This window comes from Trichosurus vulpecula, chromosome 2 (genome assembly GCF_011100635.1).
Source record: "Trichosurus vulpecula isolate mTriVul1 chromosome 2, mTriVul1.pri, whole genome shotgun sequence".
In the NCBI taxonomy this organism is placed as follows: domain Eukaryota; kingdom Metazoa; phylum Chordata; class Mammalia; order Diprotodontia; family Phalangeridae; genus Trichosurus; species Trichosurus vulpecula.
In genome coordinates, this window is record NC_050574.1 from 125,771,935 (window position 1) to 125,790,388 (window position 18,454).

At 49.2% G+C, this 18,454-nt stretch overlaps 1 protein-coding gene across 1 annotated transcript in view; it reads left to right on the forward strand.

Annotated features, from left to right (window-relative positions):
* The window catches only part of PDE2A (phosphodiesterase 2A), a 166,946-nt gene that overhangs the window by 133,127 nt on the left and 15,365 nt on the right, over positions 1–18,454 (forward strand). Inside the window, exons 7-19 of the mRNA XM_036744791.1 lie at positions 5,534–5,593; positions 6,014–6,182; positions 6,472–6,524; positions 6,918–6,992; positions 7,130–7,171; positions 7,809–7,877; positions 8,276–8,406; positions 11,955–12,066; positions 13,138–13,177; positions 13,334–13,397; positions 15,051–15,123; positions 15,267–15,444; positions 15,657–15,769. Coding sequence (XP_036600686.1) covers positions 5,534–5,593; positions 6,014–6,182; positions 6,472–6,524; positions 6,918–6,992; positions 7,130–7,171; positions 7,809–7,877; positions 8,276–8,406; positions 11,955–12,066; positions 13,138–13,177; positions 13,334–13,397; positions 15,051–15,123; positions 15,267–15,444; positions 15,657–15,769 — 1,179 coding nt within the window. The remainder of the gene's footprint in view (positions 1–5,533; positions 5,594–6,013; positions 6,183–6,471; positions 6,525–6,917; positions 6,993–7,129; positions 7,172–7,808; positions 7,878–8,275; positions 8,407–11,954; positions 12,067–13,137; positions 13,178–13,333; positions 13,398–15,050; positions 15,124–15,266; positions 15,445–15,656; positions 15,770–18,454) is intronic.

An 18,454-nucleotide genomic window follows, 5' to 3' on the forward strand; every position in this document is an offset into this window, starting at 1 on the left:
ATGGCTGCATGTACACTCATCAGTGTTTATGTGTGTACTTGTGTCTATGTTTGTAAATCGGTGGATGGCTGTTGTCAGACAGATACCAAAGGCCATGGGACGTTAGAATGTGGGCTCATTGTGAGTAGCAATTGTTTCATTCTTTGCACTTGCATCTTCAGGGCTTGGTATACACTAGGTGCTTAATAAATACCTGCTGATTGATTGATTGATGTCTCAGACAAGACTTTGGTCCTTGAGTTGGCCCTGCTTTATCACTCCATCTTCCCTAGGCTTGTTCCTTCTGCTCTGGCTAGGAGATCTGGTACCAGTGAGGAGACCTAGAGCTGAGCAAAGAAGAGAATAGATATTAACTGGAATGAGCCCAGCACTGTATGTAAATCACATGCAGATGAGACTCTGGTATCCCCATAATCCCTGGTCCAGGCACCTGCTCCTGGAGGAGTCACAGATGGTGCTCACCAAGGGGCCATCTCCATCCCCTCCCCACCCACTAACTATCCCTGGAGCAGGGGAAGGGAGGGGTGGGAAAGAAAGGAAAGGCTTTCCCCCATTGCGCCTCCCAAGCCCAGGCCCTAATTCCCATCACTCCACAGCAATTATGGCAACCTCTGTCTCAGCATCTCCCATCCCATCTTCCCGTATTCCAGACCAGAGTTATTGTCCTCTGGCCCATCTCTGGCCTTTCCTGAACAGGAGGAGCCTACAGTGGCTCCCTGTAGTCCATGGAAGAGGGTTCAGACTCTCCAGCATCTGGGGCTCTCCACAGTCTGGCCTTATCCTCTCTGGCATCTTTTCTTCCAGCATCCCTTAGACAGTCAGACTAGGCTTTTCACACGAGGCCTGTTCCCACCTTGATGCATTTGCTTAAGCTATCCCTCTACTATGAATGCCCCCTTCCATCCCCTCTTGAGTCTTTCCATTCTCTAAGACCTAGCTCAGGTCTCACCTCCTCCAGGATGCCATCCCTGACCATTCCAGACCATGATTCCTTAGCTAAACCCTTCTACACTTCAGCTAAAAACTGTTATGTCTACTGAGTACAGGTCCCTGTGTTCAGCAGGGGTGATAGGGACTCCAAGATGAAGTAAACTGTGGCCCTATCCTCAAATGGCAGAAGCCAGAGTCACAAAAATCTGGGTTCAGATCCCAGCCTTGCCACTCATTACCTGTATCATCTTGAGTAAGTCCCTTCTTTCTTTGTTTTAATTTCCTCTTCCGTAAAATGCAAAAGTTTATCTCCAAGGCAGAGTTCATTAACCTGGAGTCCATGAACCCGCTTTAAAAATATTTTGATAACTGTAATTCAACATAATTGGTTTCCTTTGTAAATCTTAATTATTTTGTTTTATGCATTTAAAGACATACTGAGAATGGGTCTGTGGGCTTCACCAGATTGCCCAAGGAGTCTGGGGCACAAAAAAGTTTAAGAACTCCTGCTCTGAGGTCTCCTGTGGTTCAGCTCTCAGAGAGAATCGGTAGAAATTGTGGTAGACCTGGAGTTGGGAGAGACCTAGGTTCAAATCTTGACTCTGACACTGTGACCTTGGGTGGGCCATTTCATTTTTCTGAGCCTCAGTTTCCTTCATCTTTAAAATGGAGAATAAAATCTATTAAAAAATCTGTAAAGTATGCATGTAGTACCCATCTCCTCAATGTTGGATAGCTTCAAGCTATAGATTGCTACAGTTTTGGAAGATTTGAAATTGAAGATCACCCAGAAGGCAATGAAGGGGGATGTGGTGGCTGTGAGTGGGCTGCACCCAGGGGTGTGTTGTAAATGCGTAACAACCAGCTCTCCAAAACTGCAGGCTGTATTTTATAGTTTAATATACATTATTTTGATTTTCTCCATCATTTTCTTAAGTCTATACAATCAACAGAACAATAAATCAAGCCCTGATTTGTAACGTTTTCCGATTTCCAAGGTATAAAATGCTCACACCGAAAGTTTGAGTTGGCTCTCAGAAGCTTGAAGTTGGCTCCAGCAAATCCCTGGCTGTAACACATTGCACTCGAATTAGAAAGGGGAACCATAGTAAAGGATGACCTTAAAGAAACATATGAGTCAGAAGAAGGCCTGGTCATATGGGGGGGAGGGGCTCAGGCTGACCATACACATGCACTGATGATATCCTTGCATTGTCAAGAGGAAGGCTACCAGCATGTTGGGTGGACTTCTGATAGAGAACTTACAGGAAGACATGGGTAAGAGTGCCTTAGAATGGACAGGCAAGGATAGATTTTTTATCAACATCATTAGAAGGAATAACCACATCCAGGAAAGGGCAGAATTATGAGAGTATTTGAGTACCCTGCCTCCACTAAAGGTTCTTGTGAAGGTCACTTGTGTATTAAGTGCTGAAAAAAAGTCTGTTATTGTTAGGGTTCTGTGAGTGGGGGGCGGGAATCAGTCAGTCATTTAGTCAGCTGATCAATAAGCATTTGTTAAGTGCCTACTTTGTGCGATGTGCTGTGCTAGCAATATGAAGAAAGGCAAAAGCCAGTCCCTGTTCTCAAGGAACTCACAATCTAATGGGGGACACAACAAGCAAATGACCATGTACAAACCAGATCTATACAGGATAAACTGGAGATGATCAGTAGAGTGGCGGCACTAGCATTAAAGGCTTCTTGTAGGTGAAACTGTAGCTGGGACTTACCTGGGAAGCCAGGTAAGTATGCTGATGAGGATGATAGGAGGTAGGGTGTGATAAGGGCAAACCCAGTCCATTATGCTTTTAAAGTACGGTGGGTACTTCCCCATTATTGGAGATCTTCCGAAGAAGCTGGATGCCTGGTCCAGGAGGTTGTATCAGGGATCTCTGCCCAGGAGCTACTTGGACTCTATGGCATCTGAAGTCCCATCCAACCCCTGAGATTCTGTAATTCTTTTTTTTTTTTTTTTTTGCTTTTTGGCAGGGCAACTGGGGTTAAGTGACTTGCCCAAGGTCACACAGCTAGTACATGTGTCAAGTGTCTGAGGCCGCATTTGAACTCAGGTCCTCCTGACTCCAGGGCCGGTGCTCTACTCACTGCGCCACCTAGCTGCCCCAGATTCTGTAATTCTATGAGAGTCCGAGGCAAAGCCGTGTGAGGAGTTGGAGCTCACTATCATCTGGGAAGGCTTCATGTTAGAGGTAGTGCTTGACTTGGGCATTGAAGAAAGAGAAGGAATCAGAGAAGAAGAGGAGGGGGTGCCTTCCTGATGTGGGGAATGCCTGTGCATTCTGTGCATGGAAAGGAGAGAGCAGGATAAGATCTGGAAACTCTCTTCAGCCAGACAGTGGAGTGGCAAAAAGAGATTGCAAAGCAGTTAGGAACAGGAGAATTTTGAATACCGGACTAAGGAGGTTGTTTATCCCTATTGGGAGAGCAGTAGGGAGCCAGTGAAGTTTACAGAGCAGGAAAGTTACTCGGTCAGACTTGTAGGTAAGGCAGATTAATTTGGCACAAGTCTGATCATGTCTGTCCTTACTCTCTGCAGCAATTAAAGAGTACACGGTGTTAAATCCAGTGATAATGTGGCTAGGGATGCCTCTGGGCTGGGTATAAAAACCAAGACGTCACATCTTTTCTCTTATCTTCTTGGGGAGAGCATGGGGCACATCCTCTGCAGGGATATCGGGATGAAGGTGAGATGAGGCATGGAGGGGGGACACTGGGGACAGTGGTGACTTCACTGGAACAGGGAGAAGGTGAAATATTTGAAAGACTAGCCTGGGGTAGAGGGTTGGACTTGTCCAGCTTGGCTCGAGACGCTCTAACCGGGAGCGATGAGGGGAAGCTGCTGAGACAGATTTCAGCTCGGTGGAAGGAATAAAGCATCCTAATAATGAAGAGCTGTTCATATATGACTGGGCTGCCTTCTTGGGAGGAAGTGAGTCCTTTGGCCCTGGAAGTCTTCACAGGGAGGCTGGATGAACACTCCCTTGCCTGGCAGCAGGATCCCCATGCAGGTTGGAAGGTTTGTCCTTTTTGTGATTCTGAGAAGAATCACAGAAGAAAGAAGAATCAAAGAAGAAAGGCTGGAAGCATTGGGGTGGGGTGGGGGGTTGGGGAGGAAGGGAGAAGAGCAAATAGAGAAGGAGAGGTCCTCTGTAGCCTCAAGTATAGAGTCCTGAATTTGTCCTTTTCTCCTCAGTAGTATGGTGGAAGGGACAAGAGCTAGCATGGCTTTAGGCTTCATTAATAAAGGCAGCATCCAGAAGGAGGGAGGTGATAGTCCTCTTATCTTCTGCTCTGGTCAAAACTCATCTGCAATAGTGCATTTAATTCTGGGAACCACATTTTAGGAAAGACATTGATAAATTAGAATGCATTCAGAGGAAGGTGACCAAGTTCGTGAGAGAGCAGGCTATGGGAGAGTAGATGGAAGGAACAAGAAACTGCCTACTTAACCTGGAGAAGGGGAGATTTCAGGGACATAAGCTAGCTGCCTTCACTTATTCAAACAGTTATCTAAGGAGCTCTGTGCCTCCCCTCACTCCATTTTACGGGTGAGGAAGTTAAGGCCCAGGTTGGGGAAGGACTCAGTGGATTGGGATTCAAACCTGTCTTATATCACCTGTCCTGGGTGGCAGAGCTAGATATTAGAAGATACATAAGGCCCAATGTAAGAAAGACCTTTCTACTGATCAGAACTGTCCCATTTTGGATTGATTGCCTCTGGAGGGAGTGAGCTCCCCATCACTAAAGGTGTCCAAGTAGAGGCTGCAGGATCCTCCTCTCCCCCAGGGGTGCTGTAGTGGGAAATCCTGCTCTAGCGGAGAGAGGCTGAAATGGATGCCCTCTGCTTCTGTGGTCCTGTGGTTTTTCAATTAGAGACACACGCAGAGGCCACAGTGACTTCTGGGTCACCAAGTGTCAGAGAGACTGGTGGGTACAAACATGTCAGGTGTGCAGATGAGAGGATGCTTTGCCTTCTCTTGAGTAGGGCAGCTATGAGCAGAGGGATGTGGTGGTGGTGGTGGTAGTGTGTGTGTGGGGGGGGGGGAGGGTGACTGTGTGTGTGTGTGGGGGGGAGGAGGATGACTCTGTATGTGTGTGTGTTAGTGTGTGTAGAGGGGGAATGGATTCATGCCTGAATAAGTTGGAGAAGAGCACAAGGAGAGGCTCCAGACATTAAATTAAAATTAGGAGTCCTAGGTTGGAATCTTGCTTTGCACCTGAGAGTTGCTTAATAAAACTATCCATTGAATTGAATGAAATACTGGCTTGGATATGTACTCATTGTAAAACCATAGACGAATCACGTCATCTTGAGCCTCAGTTTCCCCATCTGGAAAATGGGGATAAGACTACTTGCCCCAAATGGGAATGTTAGTATTATCCCTTTGGATCAGCCTCCATCAGTCGAGGTGTCAGTAGATGGGATTAATTTGAATGGGGGGAGGATTTATAGGATGGAAGCAGGTGACTAGGGGAGACCATTCCCAGGATTTTTAGGGGGTGCATATGTTTGGGGAGGCGGTTCCTGAGGGAAGGGGTGGAAAGAGCAGACTGGCTTAGGCAGGGGTCCCTGTCCTTCCAGGTACACTGTGCCCAACTCAGCGAGGGGGATGAGCAGAGCCTGCAGGCCATAGAGAAGCACGTGAGTGGGGCCTGGGAGAGAAGGATGCTGGGGCCTGGGCCTTTGTCTCCAGACTGGGCAGCCTGGAGAGTGCAAAGTGGGTGGGTGTGTGTGTGAGGATGTGGGGGCAGGGAGGCTGGAGGGGGTGGGGGCCAGTACCCCAAACTGCCTCGTGCAGGGGAAAGAATCTTGGGTAAAAGGTCAGGAGACAGGGGCTGTGTATCTGACCTGCTGTATACCCTTAGGCAACTTCCTCATTCTGGGCCACCAGCCTCTCTGAGGTCTCCACACTCTAAGCTTCTTTTGAGACTCTTGCGATCCTGGGAGAGGGGAGGGAGGGTATTGTCCACATAAGGATGGGGGTGTCTAGAAGGAAGGGGTGGGAATGGCTAGTGGTTGGTGCCCCTGATGCTGCCCCTCATTCCCAGCCCCTCCCCCCAGACGCTAGTGGCCCTGAAGAGGCTGAGGACACTGCAGCAGCGTCAGCCCCGCCCCCTGCCAGTGCCAGAGCCCTCTTCCCTGCCCACCTTGCTGGCCCGGCCAAATGGGGCCGTGTCTATTGGGACAGGTGGCTACAGTGACCTGGACAGCCGGATTCTGCAGCTTTGTGGTGAGGCATCGGGGAGGGCTGGGATGGGATGGAGGAGTGAGGGGTGAGGGGAGAGAATCAGAACCACAAAACAGATCTTGGACCCCAGGCCCAGAACTTGGGAAGAGTTAAGTGTGTGTGTGTGTGTGTGTGTGTGTGTGTGTGTGTGTGTGTCTGTGTGTGTATGTGTGTGTATAAGTGGGATTTGGGACAGGTGAATGGGATAAGATCCCATGGAATGGGGTGAGGTTCGTAGCTGGGGGGTGGTTTTCCCCTCTGCCTCTCCTCACCCTAGCTCCCTGCCTCACAGGGGAACTCTATGACCTGGATGCCTCTTCCCTTCAGCTCAAAGTACTCCATTATGTGAGTTGGATTGCTTTCCCCATTTCCACCCCTTCAGATCTCCACTGTGGTCGCCTCCATCTCCATCCCCTTCTCCTGAACTAGACACAAGCAGAAGCCTCCGGTCTGAGAGGGAATTCAGAGGTTCTGCCCCCAGGAGATCTTGACTCTGAGGGTCAGAAAGCTCCTTTCCTTAGAAAGGGCAGAGCCCAATTCTGGGAGCCTGTGATCGGAGGGAGACAACAGGTGCATTTGGGGAGTCAGCTCTTGGCCCCAGGAGGAGACAGATCATAGACATAGGTTAAACAGGGAAGGTTCCCTAAGGAGGAGAATCAGGAGACCCTTTGATTAAGTAGATGGGAAAGGGTTTGTTTGGGGCCCTGGACTTAACCTTGCACCCTCTTCCTTTATTAGTTGCAGCAGGAGACTGAATCCTCAACCTGCTGCCTCCTCCTTGTTTCAGAGGATAACCTTCAGCTCTCCTGTCAGGTAAGTGTTTTGAGATCCTCAGAGATCCTTGGCAACAAGGAATTGGGGGCGGGGGTCCTGTCAATGCTTACTGTTCCTTGTTCTCTAACACTAATCACCCCTCCCTGATGCTCCTCGCCCTCTGCTCTGCCTCTTAGGTCATCGGAGACAAAGTACTTGGAGAAGAAGTCAGTTTTCCAGTGAGTCTCTGGCTCCCTATCCCTGGGGAAGGATCTGCTGGGGACATTTGGGGATCTCTTAGTGATCTACTGGGCTTTGTCAGGACCATTTGGGGTATTTTAGAATCTTTTGGGAGGTAGATTGGTTTTTTTCATTGAGCCCACTTAGGATCTTATAGTCTCTGAATGTTTGAACTTCTTATCATCTGGGACCTCTTGAGGAGTCCTTTGGTGGGGGAAGGGCTGTCAGGATGAGATGGGCTCTTTGATCATTTCTCTGGCCCTCTCTTTCTTGAAGACGTATTGGAATCTGTCCATCTGTTTTCTGATCTATTGGTATGTTCCAGGAACTCTTGGAGAGTGTCCTGGGGCCTGTCTCCCTTGTTTTTCTTCTCCAAGGATGAATAGGGTGGTTCTAAAAGTAGTCAAGTCTCTTCAGGAAGGGAGAGGATCTGTGGCATAAAGGGTCCTGGAGCTCCCTGCTTGGGGACAGCTGGGAAGAAGGGACCAGAGGCATCTTCCTAGCCCTGCCCCACCAAGGCGAAGTCACCCTCCTCTTCTGTCCCTAGAATCCCCTCCTCCCATATCCCACATGCTGACTCCGTGTGTATCCCATGCTTTGTCTTTCTGTCCCTCTTCCTATCATTTTCCCTTACAGATGACAGTGGGGTGCCTGGGCCAGGTGGTGAAGAACAAGGAATCCATCACACTGAAGGACCTCACTTCAGTGAGTGATAGCTCCTGGGCATGCACTTGGGGTGACAGTTAGGGTTGGGTGGAGCTGCTTTTCCTTCAGGAAGGGATTCCCTCACCTCCCTGATACCCCCAGGAAGGAGACAGCAGAGGATCCCCAATGCTTTCCCCCATTTCCCTGCCCCTACTGCTTCCCGGACCTGCCTGTAGGAGAACAGAGCTAGCCTCATTCTCATTTCCCCCAGGGGAAGCTGAGGCCCTAAGAGACAGCCAAGGACTTGGCTAAGGTCCCACTGTGAGTCAGCAGTTGAGTTGAGAATAGAACTCAGGTCTCCTGACTCCCAGTCCAGAGAACTAGGAGCTGTTGTTGGGTGTTGCCTTTGGAGGTTTCCAGGGTTCTTCCCCTCACCTGTGCTCCCCTCTACGCTGCAGGAAGAGGTGACGCAGCTTCAGAGCCTCGTGGGATGTGAGCTGCAGTCCATGCTCTGTGTCCCTGTCATCAGCCGGGCTACCAATCAGGTGGTAGCCTTAGCCTGCACTTTCAACAAGCAGGGAGGAGAGACGTGAGTCCTGGCCACCTGAAGATGCTGAGGATGGGAGGGAAGTTAAAGAAGGATGTGGGCGGGTGGGGGGGGGCAGCTAGGTGGTGCAGTGAGTGGAGCACCTGCCTTGGAGTCGGGAGGATCTGAGTTCAAATCCAAACTCAGACCCTTGACACACTTATTAGCTATGTGACCTTGAGCAAGTCACTTAACCCCAATTCCCCTGCCTTCCCCCCTCCAAAAGGATGTGGGCTGGCACCCTCTAGTGGCAGCCTCCTGTTGGATGTGAGGGGCAGAGCATTGCTAAACACCCCTCCTTCAGAGGGCAGGAAGGAGGAGGCAGGACAGCTGGTGGGAAGTTGATACTGGGTGGTTTCTTGCACAGAAGGTTGTGTCCAGTAAGGCCATGGGATGTTTGACCTCACTGGCCATGTCGTCTTCTGCCTAAAACCCATAAACAAATTGTAGATAATCCTGAATTGCTCTACTTGGTTATCTACTCCGTGTGTTGCTCAGGCCAATTTACATCCAATTTCCTGACACCTCTCTATAGTCCAGTTGTCAGCTTAGGAATACCTAGTGAGTACATCAAGGTGGCAGCCCCAGGGACCTTTGAGTCTGAGCCAGAGTGAAGCAAGAAAGGGTGAGGTCCCAGAATTTAGGTCAGAGCTGGGGGAAAGGAAGGACCTTAGGATGTAGACTAGAAGAGGAGAAAGATGCCTTAGAACAGACAGCATTCAAGTCAGAAGGGGCTTTAAAGTCTAAATTTTAGTCTAAATTCCTCATTTTACAGATTGGGGTTTTCAGTTTCAAGGAAGGAAGTGACTTACCCAAAGTCACAAGGGTAGTAAATTTCAGAGCTGGAATTTGAACTCAGACCTCCTGGCTCAAATCTGGTAGGACTGAAAGGATGCGACCTAGAACCAAACACCCTACTTCTGAGGCAGCAAGTACCAGAAAGGAGAGACAGCCCTGGGGCTGGGAGTCAGGAAACTTGGCTTCTTAGTCCTCTCTCTGGCACTAAGCTGCTGTGTGACTTTGGGCAAGTCTCTCCCTTCCTCTGAGCCTCAGTCTCTTAGGTTCCTTCTGACTCGGAGAGTCTGATGTTGGATGGGTAGAATGTTCGGGGTTGGGGCCCTGGGGGTGGCATCTGGGAGGGAGGCCTTGGGGAGATGACCAGGGTGCATCTGAACAGGATGAGTTCAGAGTCCAGAGCAGGAGAAGCAGTGATAAGGATAGCCAGCAGGTAGCCTGATCCCCAATAAAAATGCCAATCACGAGTCTGAGATATCAGGAAATATCTGGGCAGGGAACAGATGTGTGGATTGTTTTGAAGCTGGGAGGTAGTGAGGGCAATCCTAGAAGGGGGTAAGCCACAAGTATAGATAACTATAACGTGATAAATGCATAAGAGGAAGATCTGAGAGAAAAAGCTATGACTGACACAGAAGATCAGCTAAGGCTTCCTGGAGGAGGTGATATTGGGCTTTGAAGGACTGGCAGGATTCCATAGTCAAAGAGGAAAAAGGAGAACATTTTAGGCCTTGAGCACAAGGGTGCACAGGATATTCTGGGGCAGGGGAGCAGCAGAGCCATCCCTGAAATGTAGAATGCATGAGTTAAGGCTAGAATGAGCTTTGAATGCCAAGAAAAGGGGAATGACCTTCACTCCATAGGCAAAGGGAGGCTGTTGGAAGGTTTTGAGCAGAGGAAGAATTCACTCAGATGGGAGCAAAGGGAAATTAGCCTGGAAGTTTGTATGGGGCAGATTGGCGGCAGAAGCAGCGGAGGTGAACGGAAGCCAGAAGGCCTGTGAAGAGATGGCCGTTTAACAAAAGCTGAAACGTGGTGCTGGGGGCCTGGCCAATGATCATGGCCTTGGGGAAAGAGAGGAAGGGGCGGGGGGGGGGGGGGGGGGGGAGGAATCAGCAGGGTCTGGTCACTTACTGGATATGAGAAGAGAGGGAGAGAGGAGTCCCAGAGTGTACGCGCTTGTACAGACGGGGCGAATAAGAATTCACAAGGCGCTTAGACAGTGCTTTGAGGTTTGTAGAGTGCTTTGCATCAGTTATCTCACGGATCCTCTCCACAACTAAATCAAGTTGGTGCTGTTATTATCTTCATTTTACAGATAAGGAAACTGAAGCTGGTAGGAGTTAAGTGACTTGCTCAGGGTCACACAGCTAAGTGTCCGAGGCAGGATTTGAACTTGGGTTTTTCAGACTATAATGCTGCATCAGTTAGCTGAAGAGTGGGGCTGCCAACAGAAGGGCGGAGGTTTTAGGGCAAAGATAATGAGAGATTAGACCAGGAATCCTGGGAACAAAGCAAGCTAAGGAAGCCAGCTTCAGGGAGAATGGGCAGCAAACATTAGCAGCCAGATACGCTGCCTATACGCCTATAGATAGTACTGAAGTGTGGAGTGATGAGGGGGATGGTGACCTTTGATGGGCAGGGGCAGACAAACACAGGGAAGGAGATGGAGAAGATGGCAGGTTGGTCCAAAGCCTTGACCCTAGCTATCCTGGGGAGCAGCCACGTCTTCACATTTCCCTCCTCTCCCCACCATGGAGTGGGAAAACCATTGTCTGGGGAGGGGGGCAGAGGACATGGGTTTGAATCTTGGTCACATTTCTAATTAATTATATTACATTGGACTAATTGCTTAACCTTTCTAGGATTCTGTTTCCTTATTTGAAAAATGAGGGAGTTGGGCAATATGATTGTGGAGTTTTCTTTGAGCTCTGAAGGCTGGGATCTGTGATTTACCCAGCTCCCCACTGCTGGCTCTCCTGATGATATATCATCTGGCCATGAGATTGAATTACTGACTCTGGAGGATTTGGGACCAATCTTGTTAGGCGAGAAGCCGGCTCCCATTAGCCTGGGCGGGCGCCTTGCTGGACAGTCCCTAATCACCCTGCTTCCCTGGACACATTAGGATTGATGGGGAGCTCTGTAGTTCAGCAGAGGGAGAGCCGAGGGCAAGAAGGGGACAGACTGGAAAGATAGGCTTAGTGAGGAGGAACGGTCACCTGCAGGAACTGACCTGCTTCCCCTCATTCTCTCCCTCCCTATTCCCAGTCTGGGAAGGAAGCCTGAGCCAGAGATGAAACATGGTCCTGCCCTCAATCTAGGAGGCCCTAATGGGTGGGGGGTAGGGGGGTGGAGGAGGGAAGGGAAGAAAGTCATGGCCTCTGCCCTCAGGCAGCCCTCAGTCTAAGGGAAAGGAGGATGGGGAAGGGATTCCTGACCCAGGACACAGATTCTTCCAGACTGTGGAAGACATTTTGATAAATGACTAATAAGCAAAGTGAGGCCCTTGGTGCCCAGTGGATGAAGAGTAAGCAAAGTGCCCCACCTGGGCGTGGGTCTCATGAAGGAAGGATTCCTAGGAGAGGTAAGTATAGGTCCTGGTTTAAAGGGAGGAAAGGGAACAGTTTTGGGGACTCAGGGGTGATATCCCCACACTGTGCCAGGCATATTGAAAGTGTTTAATAAGTGTTTGCTGGTTGATGTGTCCACCCCCAGCTCTCCCTATCACAGCCTCACCCTCCCCTCCCTGGCAGGTACACGGACTGGGATGAGCACAAGATACTCCACTGTTTCTGCTACACAGCTACTGTCCTTACCAGCACCCTGGCCTTCCAGAAAGAACAGAAGCTCAAGTGTGAGTGCCAGGTGAGCACCCCCCCCCTGGCTCCCAGTGTTCCTTTCCCAGCCTCGCCTCCCCTGTCTTCGCCCTTCCCACTTTTACCCTATTGTCCTCCCCTTCCCCAGCTTTACCTTCCTCACCGTCTCTAAGCTCATCTTTCTTTTCTCAGTCTCCTCTCTCTCATCCTTCCCAGATTTATCCTCCTATTTCTCATCTTCATGATGCCCTATGATTAAGTCTGACCAAAGGTGTTCTAGGCAGGTCAATTTCTTGATGCTATATAGATCAGAAGTTTAAGAGGATAATAGAGCTGGGACATTAGAACACAGAATGTCAAACGTAGAAGGGACATTAGAACATAGAATATGAGAGGTGGAAGGGACATTAGAACATAGAATGTCAGAGCTGGAAGAGACCTTAGAACATAGAATGTCAGAGGTGGAAGGGACATTAGAATACAGAATGTCAGAGCTGGGAGGGGTCTTAGAATATAGAATATCAGAGCAGAATGTTAGAGCTGGAAGAGACCTTAGAACACTGAATGTCAAAAGTAGAAGGGACTTTAGAACACAGAATGTCAGAGCTGGGACCTTAGAACACAGAATGTCAGAATTGGGACCTGAGAACATGGAATGTCAGAGCTGGGAAGGGCCTTAGCACCAAAAAAAAGAATCTTAGAGCTAATAAAGACAAAAATTCTGGAGTTCAACCATCTCATTTGTAAAAATGAGGGAATAGAGGGCAGAGGGTGGGGTAGAGGGTGGGGGATGGGTGCCTGTAAAGCCCCACAGTGAGTCACTGGCAGATCAGGGTTTCTGTTACTGCAGGGCTTGTTTGGCAAGACAATGCTGTCCAGTGGGCCTGGGAGAAGCAGCCTCCCTCTCCTAACAGCAACATCACCCTATGACTTTTTTCTAACATTGTTCAGCAAGCGGATAGTGGGCTAGAATCTTGGTGCTGGTGCCCCCTCTGGTGGTCACTGTTAGGAGCTGCATAAAGGAAGAAATGAAGGAAGAAACAGAGATTTCAGTCTCTAGGTACCATGTTTAGCCCCCAGCTTCTTCCTTCTTCCTTCATTTCTTTTCACCCTCTTCTAGGCTCTTCTCCAAGTGGCAAAGAACCTCTTCACACACTTGGGTGAGTTTCCTGTCTTTGTCAGCTTTAGGTGTGGATGAGGCTGAGGCTGGGGGGAGGCTTGGGAAGGAGGGAGGCCAGGGCCCCTTCCCTTAGCACAGAAGCCTAGCTTGGGTTTCCTTGGATACCAGCATCACTTTGTGAATCTACATCCCCCAGATGATGTCTCTGTCCTGCTCCAAGAAATCATCACAGAAGCCCGGAACCTCAGCAATGCAGAGATGTGAGTGAAGTGGTCCGGAGTTGGGGGGAAGGGATGTGGGTCCTTCCCAGGGATGTGTGAGGACCACTGAGTACATATCAGGGGTTATTAACCTTTTTGTGTGCCATGGACAGTCTGGTGAAGCCTATGAACCCCTTCTCAGGAACAAGTTTTTAGATGCATGAAGTAAAATACATGAGATTGCAAAGGAAACCAGTTATATTAAAATACCATTATTAAAACATTTTGAAAAGAGTTCGCAGACCCTAGGTTAAGAATCCCTGATAAGTCCTTTTACAAAGGAAGAAACAGGCTCAGAGAAATTTAGTGACTTACTCAAGGTCTCCTAGTAGAGAGGTTAGGATAGCTGAGGGAAGGACGTGGGAGGGCAGCAGCCTTGGGCAGTAGCCACAAGATGCCTGCCTCTGTCCTTCCCCCTTTCCCTTCTTTTTCTCTCTCCTCCAAGAATGACAAGCTCTCCCTCAGTAGTATCCCTTGGCCAGAATTCAAACACTCCCAAGGAAAACCTGTTTTGTTTGGCTGGCTGCAGGCAGCTTGTGAAAGATGTGTAATCCTGGAGGGGTGTTGTCTGGGGGGGGGCGGGTAATGGACAAACTTGAACTCCATTTGATAATTCTCTTTATTCCCTCTCCCTTTTGGGAGGAGAAAGTGCTGCTATCTAGTGGGAATGTGGGTGGAGAACCCCCAACCTTCCAGCAATTGGCAGGCTTCCTCCACTGCTGCTTCCTTTGTGAATAAGCCCTAGAAAACAGACTTTTGTAGGTTGTAGTGTATGGAGTCAAGGGAAAGACAGAGTGGATGCCAGGTTCATAACAGGACACTTGTAACTGGCATCACTCCCATCTTCCCCCAACTCCATATACTGTAGCCCACAAATCTGTTTTCTAGGGTATCCTGTTACAGAGGTGAGTGCAGAAGAAGGGTAAATGTAATTAGAGTCAGGGATATCCAGTCTCTGATCCTAGGGAGCCAAGTAGGGTGGGGGTCCAGGAAGGTCTCAGTGACTTGGCGAATTTATCAGGGGTGGGGAACCTGTGGCCTAGAGGCCACATGTGGCCTCTAGGCTCTCAAGTGGGCCCCTTTGACTGAATCCAAACAAGTGTGTTCTGTGAAGTGTGGATTCAGTCAAAGGGCTGCACTTGAGGACCTAGAGGGCCACATTTGTTCTGTGAAGTTTGGATTCAGTCGAAGGGCTGCACTTGAGGACCTAGAGGGTCACATGTGGCCTCGAGGCTGCAGATTCCCAACCCCTGATTTAGACTGATCTCTGGCATTAAGGAATTTAGAGAGTATCAGGAGATGAAAGCCCTGGGGCCAAAGTCCCTCGGATACCTCTAACACAGAGCTAGTGTACAGTTGGAAATCAGATGGGGATTCACGAGGTCTGAGGCCTGAGATGGGATCTTTTGCTCAGGCCTAGCCTGGAATTGAGGTCCCCGCCTTTGTCAGGATATGGCTCGGGGCAGCCTTCCGGCCCCCATAGCTCAGCTGCCCAGCTCTCCTTGCCGTGAGGTCATTAATTCGAGATCAATGAGCACCTCTGTGAGTCCTGCACACACTCTCAATAATTAGCCCTCACGGAGCCTCCATCCCCAGGAGGGCTGGGCAGGCATGAGGGTCAGGGATCTTCCCTATCCTTTGGCCTCCCCACAGATGCTCCGTGTTCCTGTTGGATCAGAATGAGCTGGTGGCCAAGGTGTTTGATGGTGGTGTTGTGGATGATGAGGTGAGAGCTTGGGGAGGTGGGGCCTTGGAGGGGAATGCATAAGGAAGGAGAATCAGATTGGGTGACTCTGCATGGGTGCTGCCAGCTCCTAGATGATAGATCCTGGAATTCACACCTCTTTCTTCTTGTTCTGGTTTGCCCAGACCTATGAGATCCGCATCCCTGCAGACCAAGGGATCGCGGGTCACGTGGCTACCACAGGCCAGATCCTGAATATCCCGGATGCCTATGCACATCCCCTGTTCTACCGAGGTGTGGATGACAGCACAGGCTTCCGCACCCGCAACATACTCTGCTTCCCTATCAAGAATGAAAACCAAGGTATGTGTGGGTTGTACTCTTACCCTTTCCAGCCCAAGGGAAGTGGGTGTGGCCTCTCAGAGGACCACAAACATTAGCCCAGTCCCCTAGGGTGGCACTGTGGGGAGGGCGAGGAGTCAGAGCCACAGGGACACTAGGACCCACAGGGGCAGGAGGGTTAGGGGAACAAGGGAGGATGTCCCCCCCAACTCTATTTCTACCCATTTCTCCAGAGGTAATTGGTGTGGCCGAGCTGGTGAACAAGATCAATGGCCCCTGGTTCAGCAAGTTTGATGAGGACCTGGCCACAGCCTTTTCCATCTACTGTGGCATCAGCATCGCTCATGTGAGCCCTGGACCCTGCCCTGAGCCCCTTCTGGCTCCTTTGAGTTCTTTAAGTCCCCCTGCCCCAGTCTCCCTCAGGCCCAGGGAGGGAGGAAACTCAGCCCTCCTCAGATCAAGTCAACAGGTCAATAAGCATTTATTAAGCACTTACTTTATGCCTTCCTGTGACCTTACTTTCCTGTCCCTTGTAATTTCGGGGCCCAGGGTGGGATTGGACCCCCGGCATCATCTCTACTCCTGACACTCTGAGGCAGGGCGCATAACTCGTTATCCCTCTCGTCATCTAGACCCGAGGCTGTCCTCTAAACTAAGAGTGCTGAAACCTGTTAACTAGTCCCAACCATGCTGCTGACCCTTTTGTGTGATCCTGGACAAGTCTCTTCTCTCGGGGCCTCCAATTCCCTCTTTCTTGTGCCAGTCTCCAAAGCTGGAGAAATAGAGTCCAGACCAAGGGTTCTTTGTGTGATAGACCCTTTGGCAGGATGCCTTCTGAGAATAATGCTTGTAGATACATAAAATAAAATACACAGGACTAGCAAGAAAAACAATTATATCGAAAAACAGTCATCGAAATATTTTTTAAAAATAAAGTTTACAAACCCCAGGTTGAGAAACATTGGTCTGACCAGTAGATGGATTTGGAACTGGTCATGTGACTGGACAGAGAGTAGTTATGAAGAGCTTTCAGCTATTTAGCGATATGTATATTATTATATTATATTATATTTTATAATTACATTATATTACATTACATTATATTATATTACAAATAGCACTTAGCTATATTTTATCAAATAGCTTTTAGCTCTTAGCTAGGTCTTTAGTGGAGTGCCCCAAGGATCTTTGCTTGGCCCAGGACTGTTAACATTTTTAAAATGACTTGAGTAAGACATAGATAGCAAGTCTATCCATTCAAAGCTGAGAGGGTTAGCAAACAGTTACGGCAGAGTATGGAGGAGTCAGAATCCAAAAAGATCGAGGTTAGAATGTTGAGCCTAGTCCAGCAACCCTTAATGTGTCAGGGACTGGTGATGTCCTCAGTGTGGCCATTCCCTCCAAGAGTACAGATCGCAACCCCTCTAGGCCTTAGTAGATATTTGCTAATAAGATGGAATTTCATGGAGATAAACATAATGTTCTACATTTGGATTCGACGGTCAACTTCACAACCACAGGATGGGGAGGAATGTAGGTCAACAAACATTTATTAATTTCCTTATGTAACTTAAATAATTTATTAGTTGGATTTAGGGGATTAAAGACAGAAGAAAGTCTCCCAAGAAGGCTGTATTCTAAGGCATGTAAATGGATAAGGGAATAAACAGTATTTGAGGAGGACAAGACCTCTGATAATTGGGGAGAGAGGGCAGGCTTCCTGCAGGAGATGGTACCCAAGGTGAACCTCGTCAGGGAAAGAGGTGTGGCTAGAAAACCAATTCTTTTTGTGTGGCTCTCTTTACCTCCTTCCTTCCCCTCCCTCTCTCTGCCTTCACTGCCCCCCTTTTTTGAGTCTGGGTTTCCCTATCTCTCCCAGGCTAGAAATGCAGCGGACAGTCATGGACTCACGAAAACCTGGGCCTGCTCTGTTTCCAACCTGGGTTGGTTTGACCCTCCTTAGGCAGCATGGTAGCACCCCAGTCCCAAGGGCCTCACCATTTGGGTGCCAGACTTATTGTGGTCACCCAATTGGCTTTAGCCCTACTGTATGTAGCTCAGAGTTCGTGATCTCAAGAGATCCATCAGCTTTAGCCTCCGCAGTAGCAGAGATTATAGACACACATCATGGTTTTCAGCCTCTATTTTTTTGAAAAGTAGGTTTTTATTGATATCTTTTGCTTTTTTCTCTCATCTATAGTTCCACATATATGTTTACATGCATTTATGTGTATGTATGTATGCGCGAGCGCGTGTGTGTGTGTGTGTGTGTATACCCCTTCCATCTCTCAGACTCTGGGCTCATCCCCTGCCTTGACTATCTCCTGGGGCCATGAGGAGAGACAAAATCAGGAAGCACCATCTGTGGGCTTTTGCATCCCTCCTCCAGTCTCCATCTCAGCCTCCTTTCCCTAAGCCCCTACCCTTGTCCTGGGTCACATTGCCACCGGGCCAGCCTCTTGGGTGAAAGCCCTAAGAGAGTATCACTGTGCATGGGGCCAGCTGTTGGCTGGAGTTCAGACACCTGTGTCCCCTGCCTCCCCTTCCAATAGCATGGCCCAAATCTCCCCCTCCCCCTCCCAAGTATTGGTGGGGGTAAAATACAAGGGAGCGGGTGAGGGAGGATTCTGTGACTTCAGTGCCTGGACGGGGACTGGAGGAAGTGAACACGAGGCTGCTCTGAGCAGAGAAGCCTGTACTAGTGTATTTTTGGTCTTTCTTTACTCTTGAATGTGCCGGGTGGGAGCGGGGATGATGATAACAGCACCTTCTATTTATATAGTGTTTGCAAGGTACTTCCCTCTCAATAACACTGTGAGACAGGTAGTAGTCATAATAATCATCTGGTATTTATGCAGCTCTTTGTAAGGTTTATAAAGTGCTTCGCATGTGTGGGCTCCCTTGATCCATGAGTTAGGTGTCATTGGCCCCATTCTGCAGATGAAGAAACTGAGGCAGAGAGGGGTTAAGTGACCTGCCCAAGGTCACACAGCCAGGAATTGCCAAGTTGGGATATGACCCTAGATCTCCT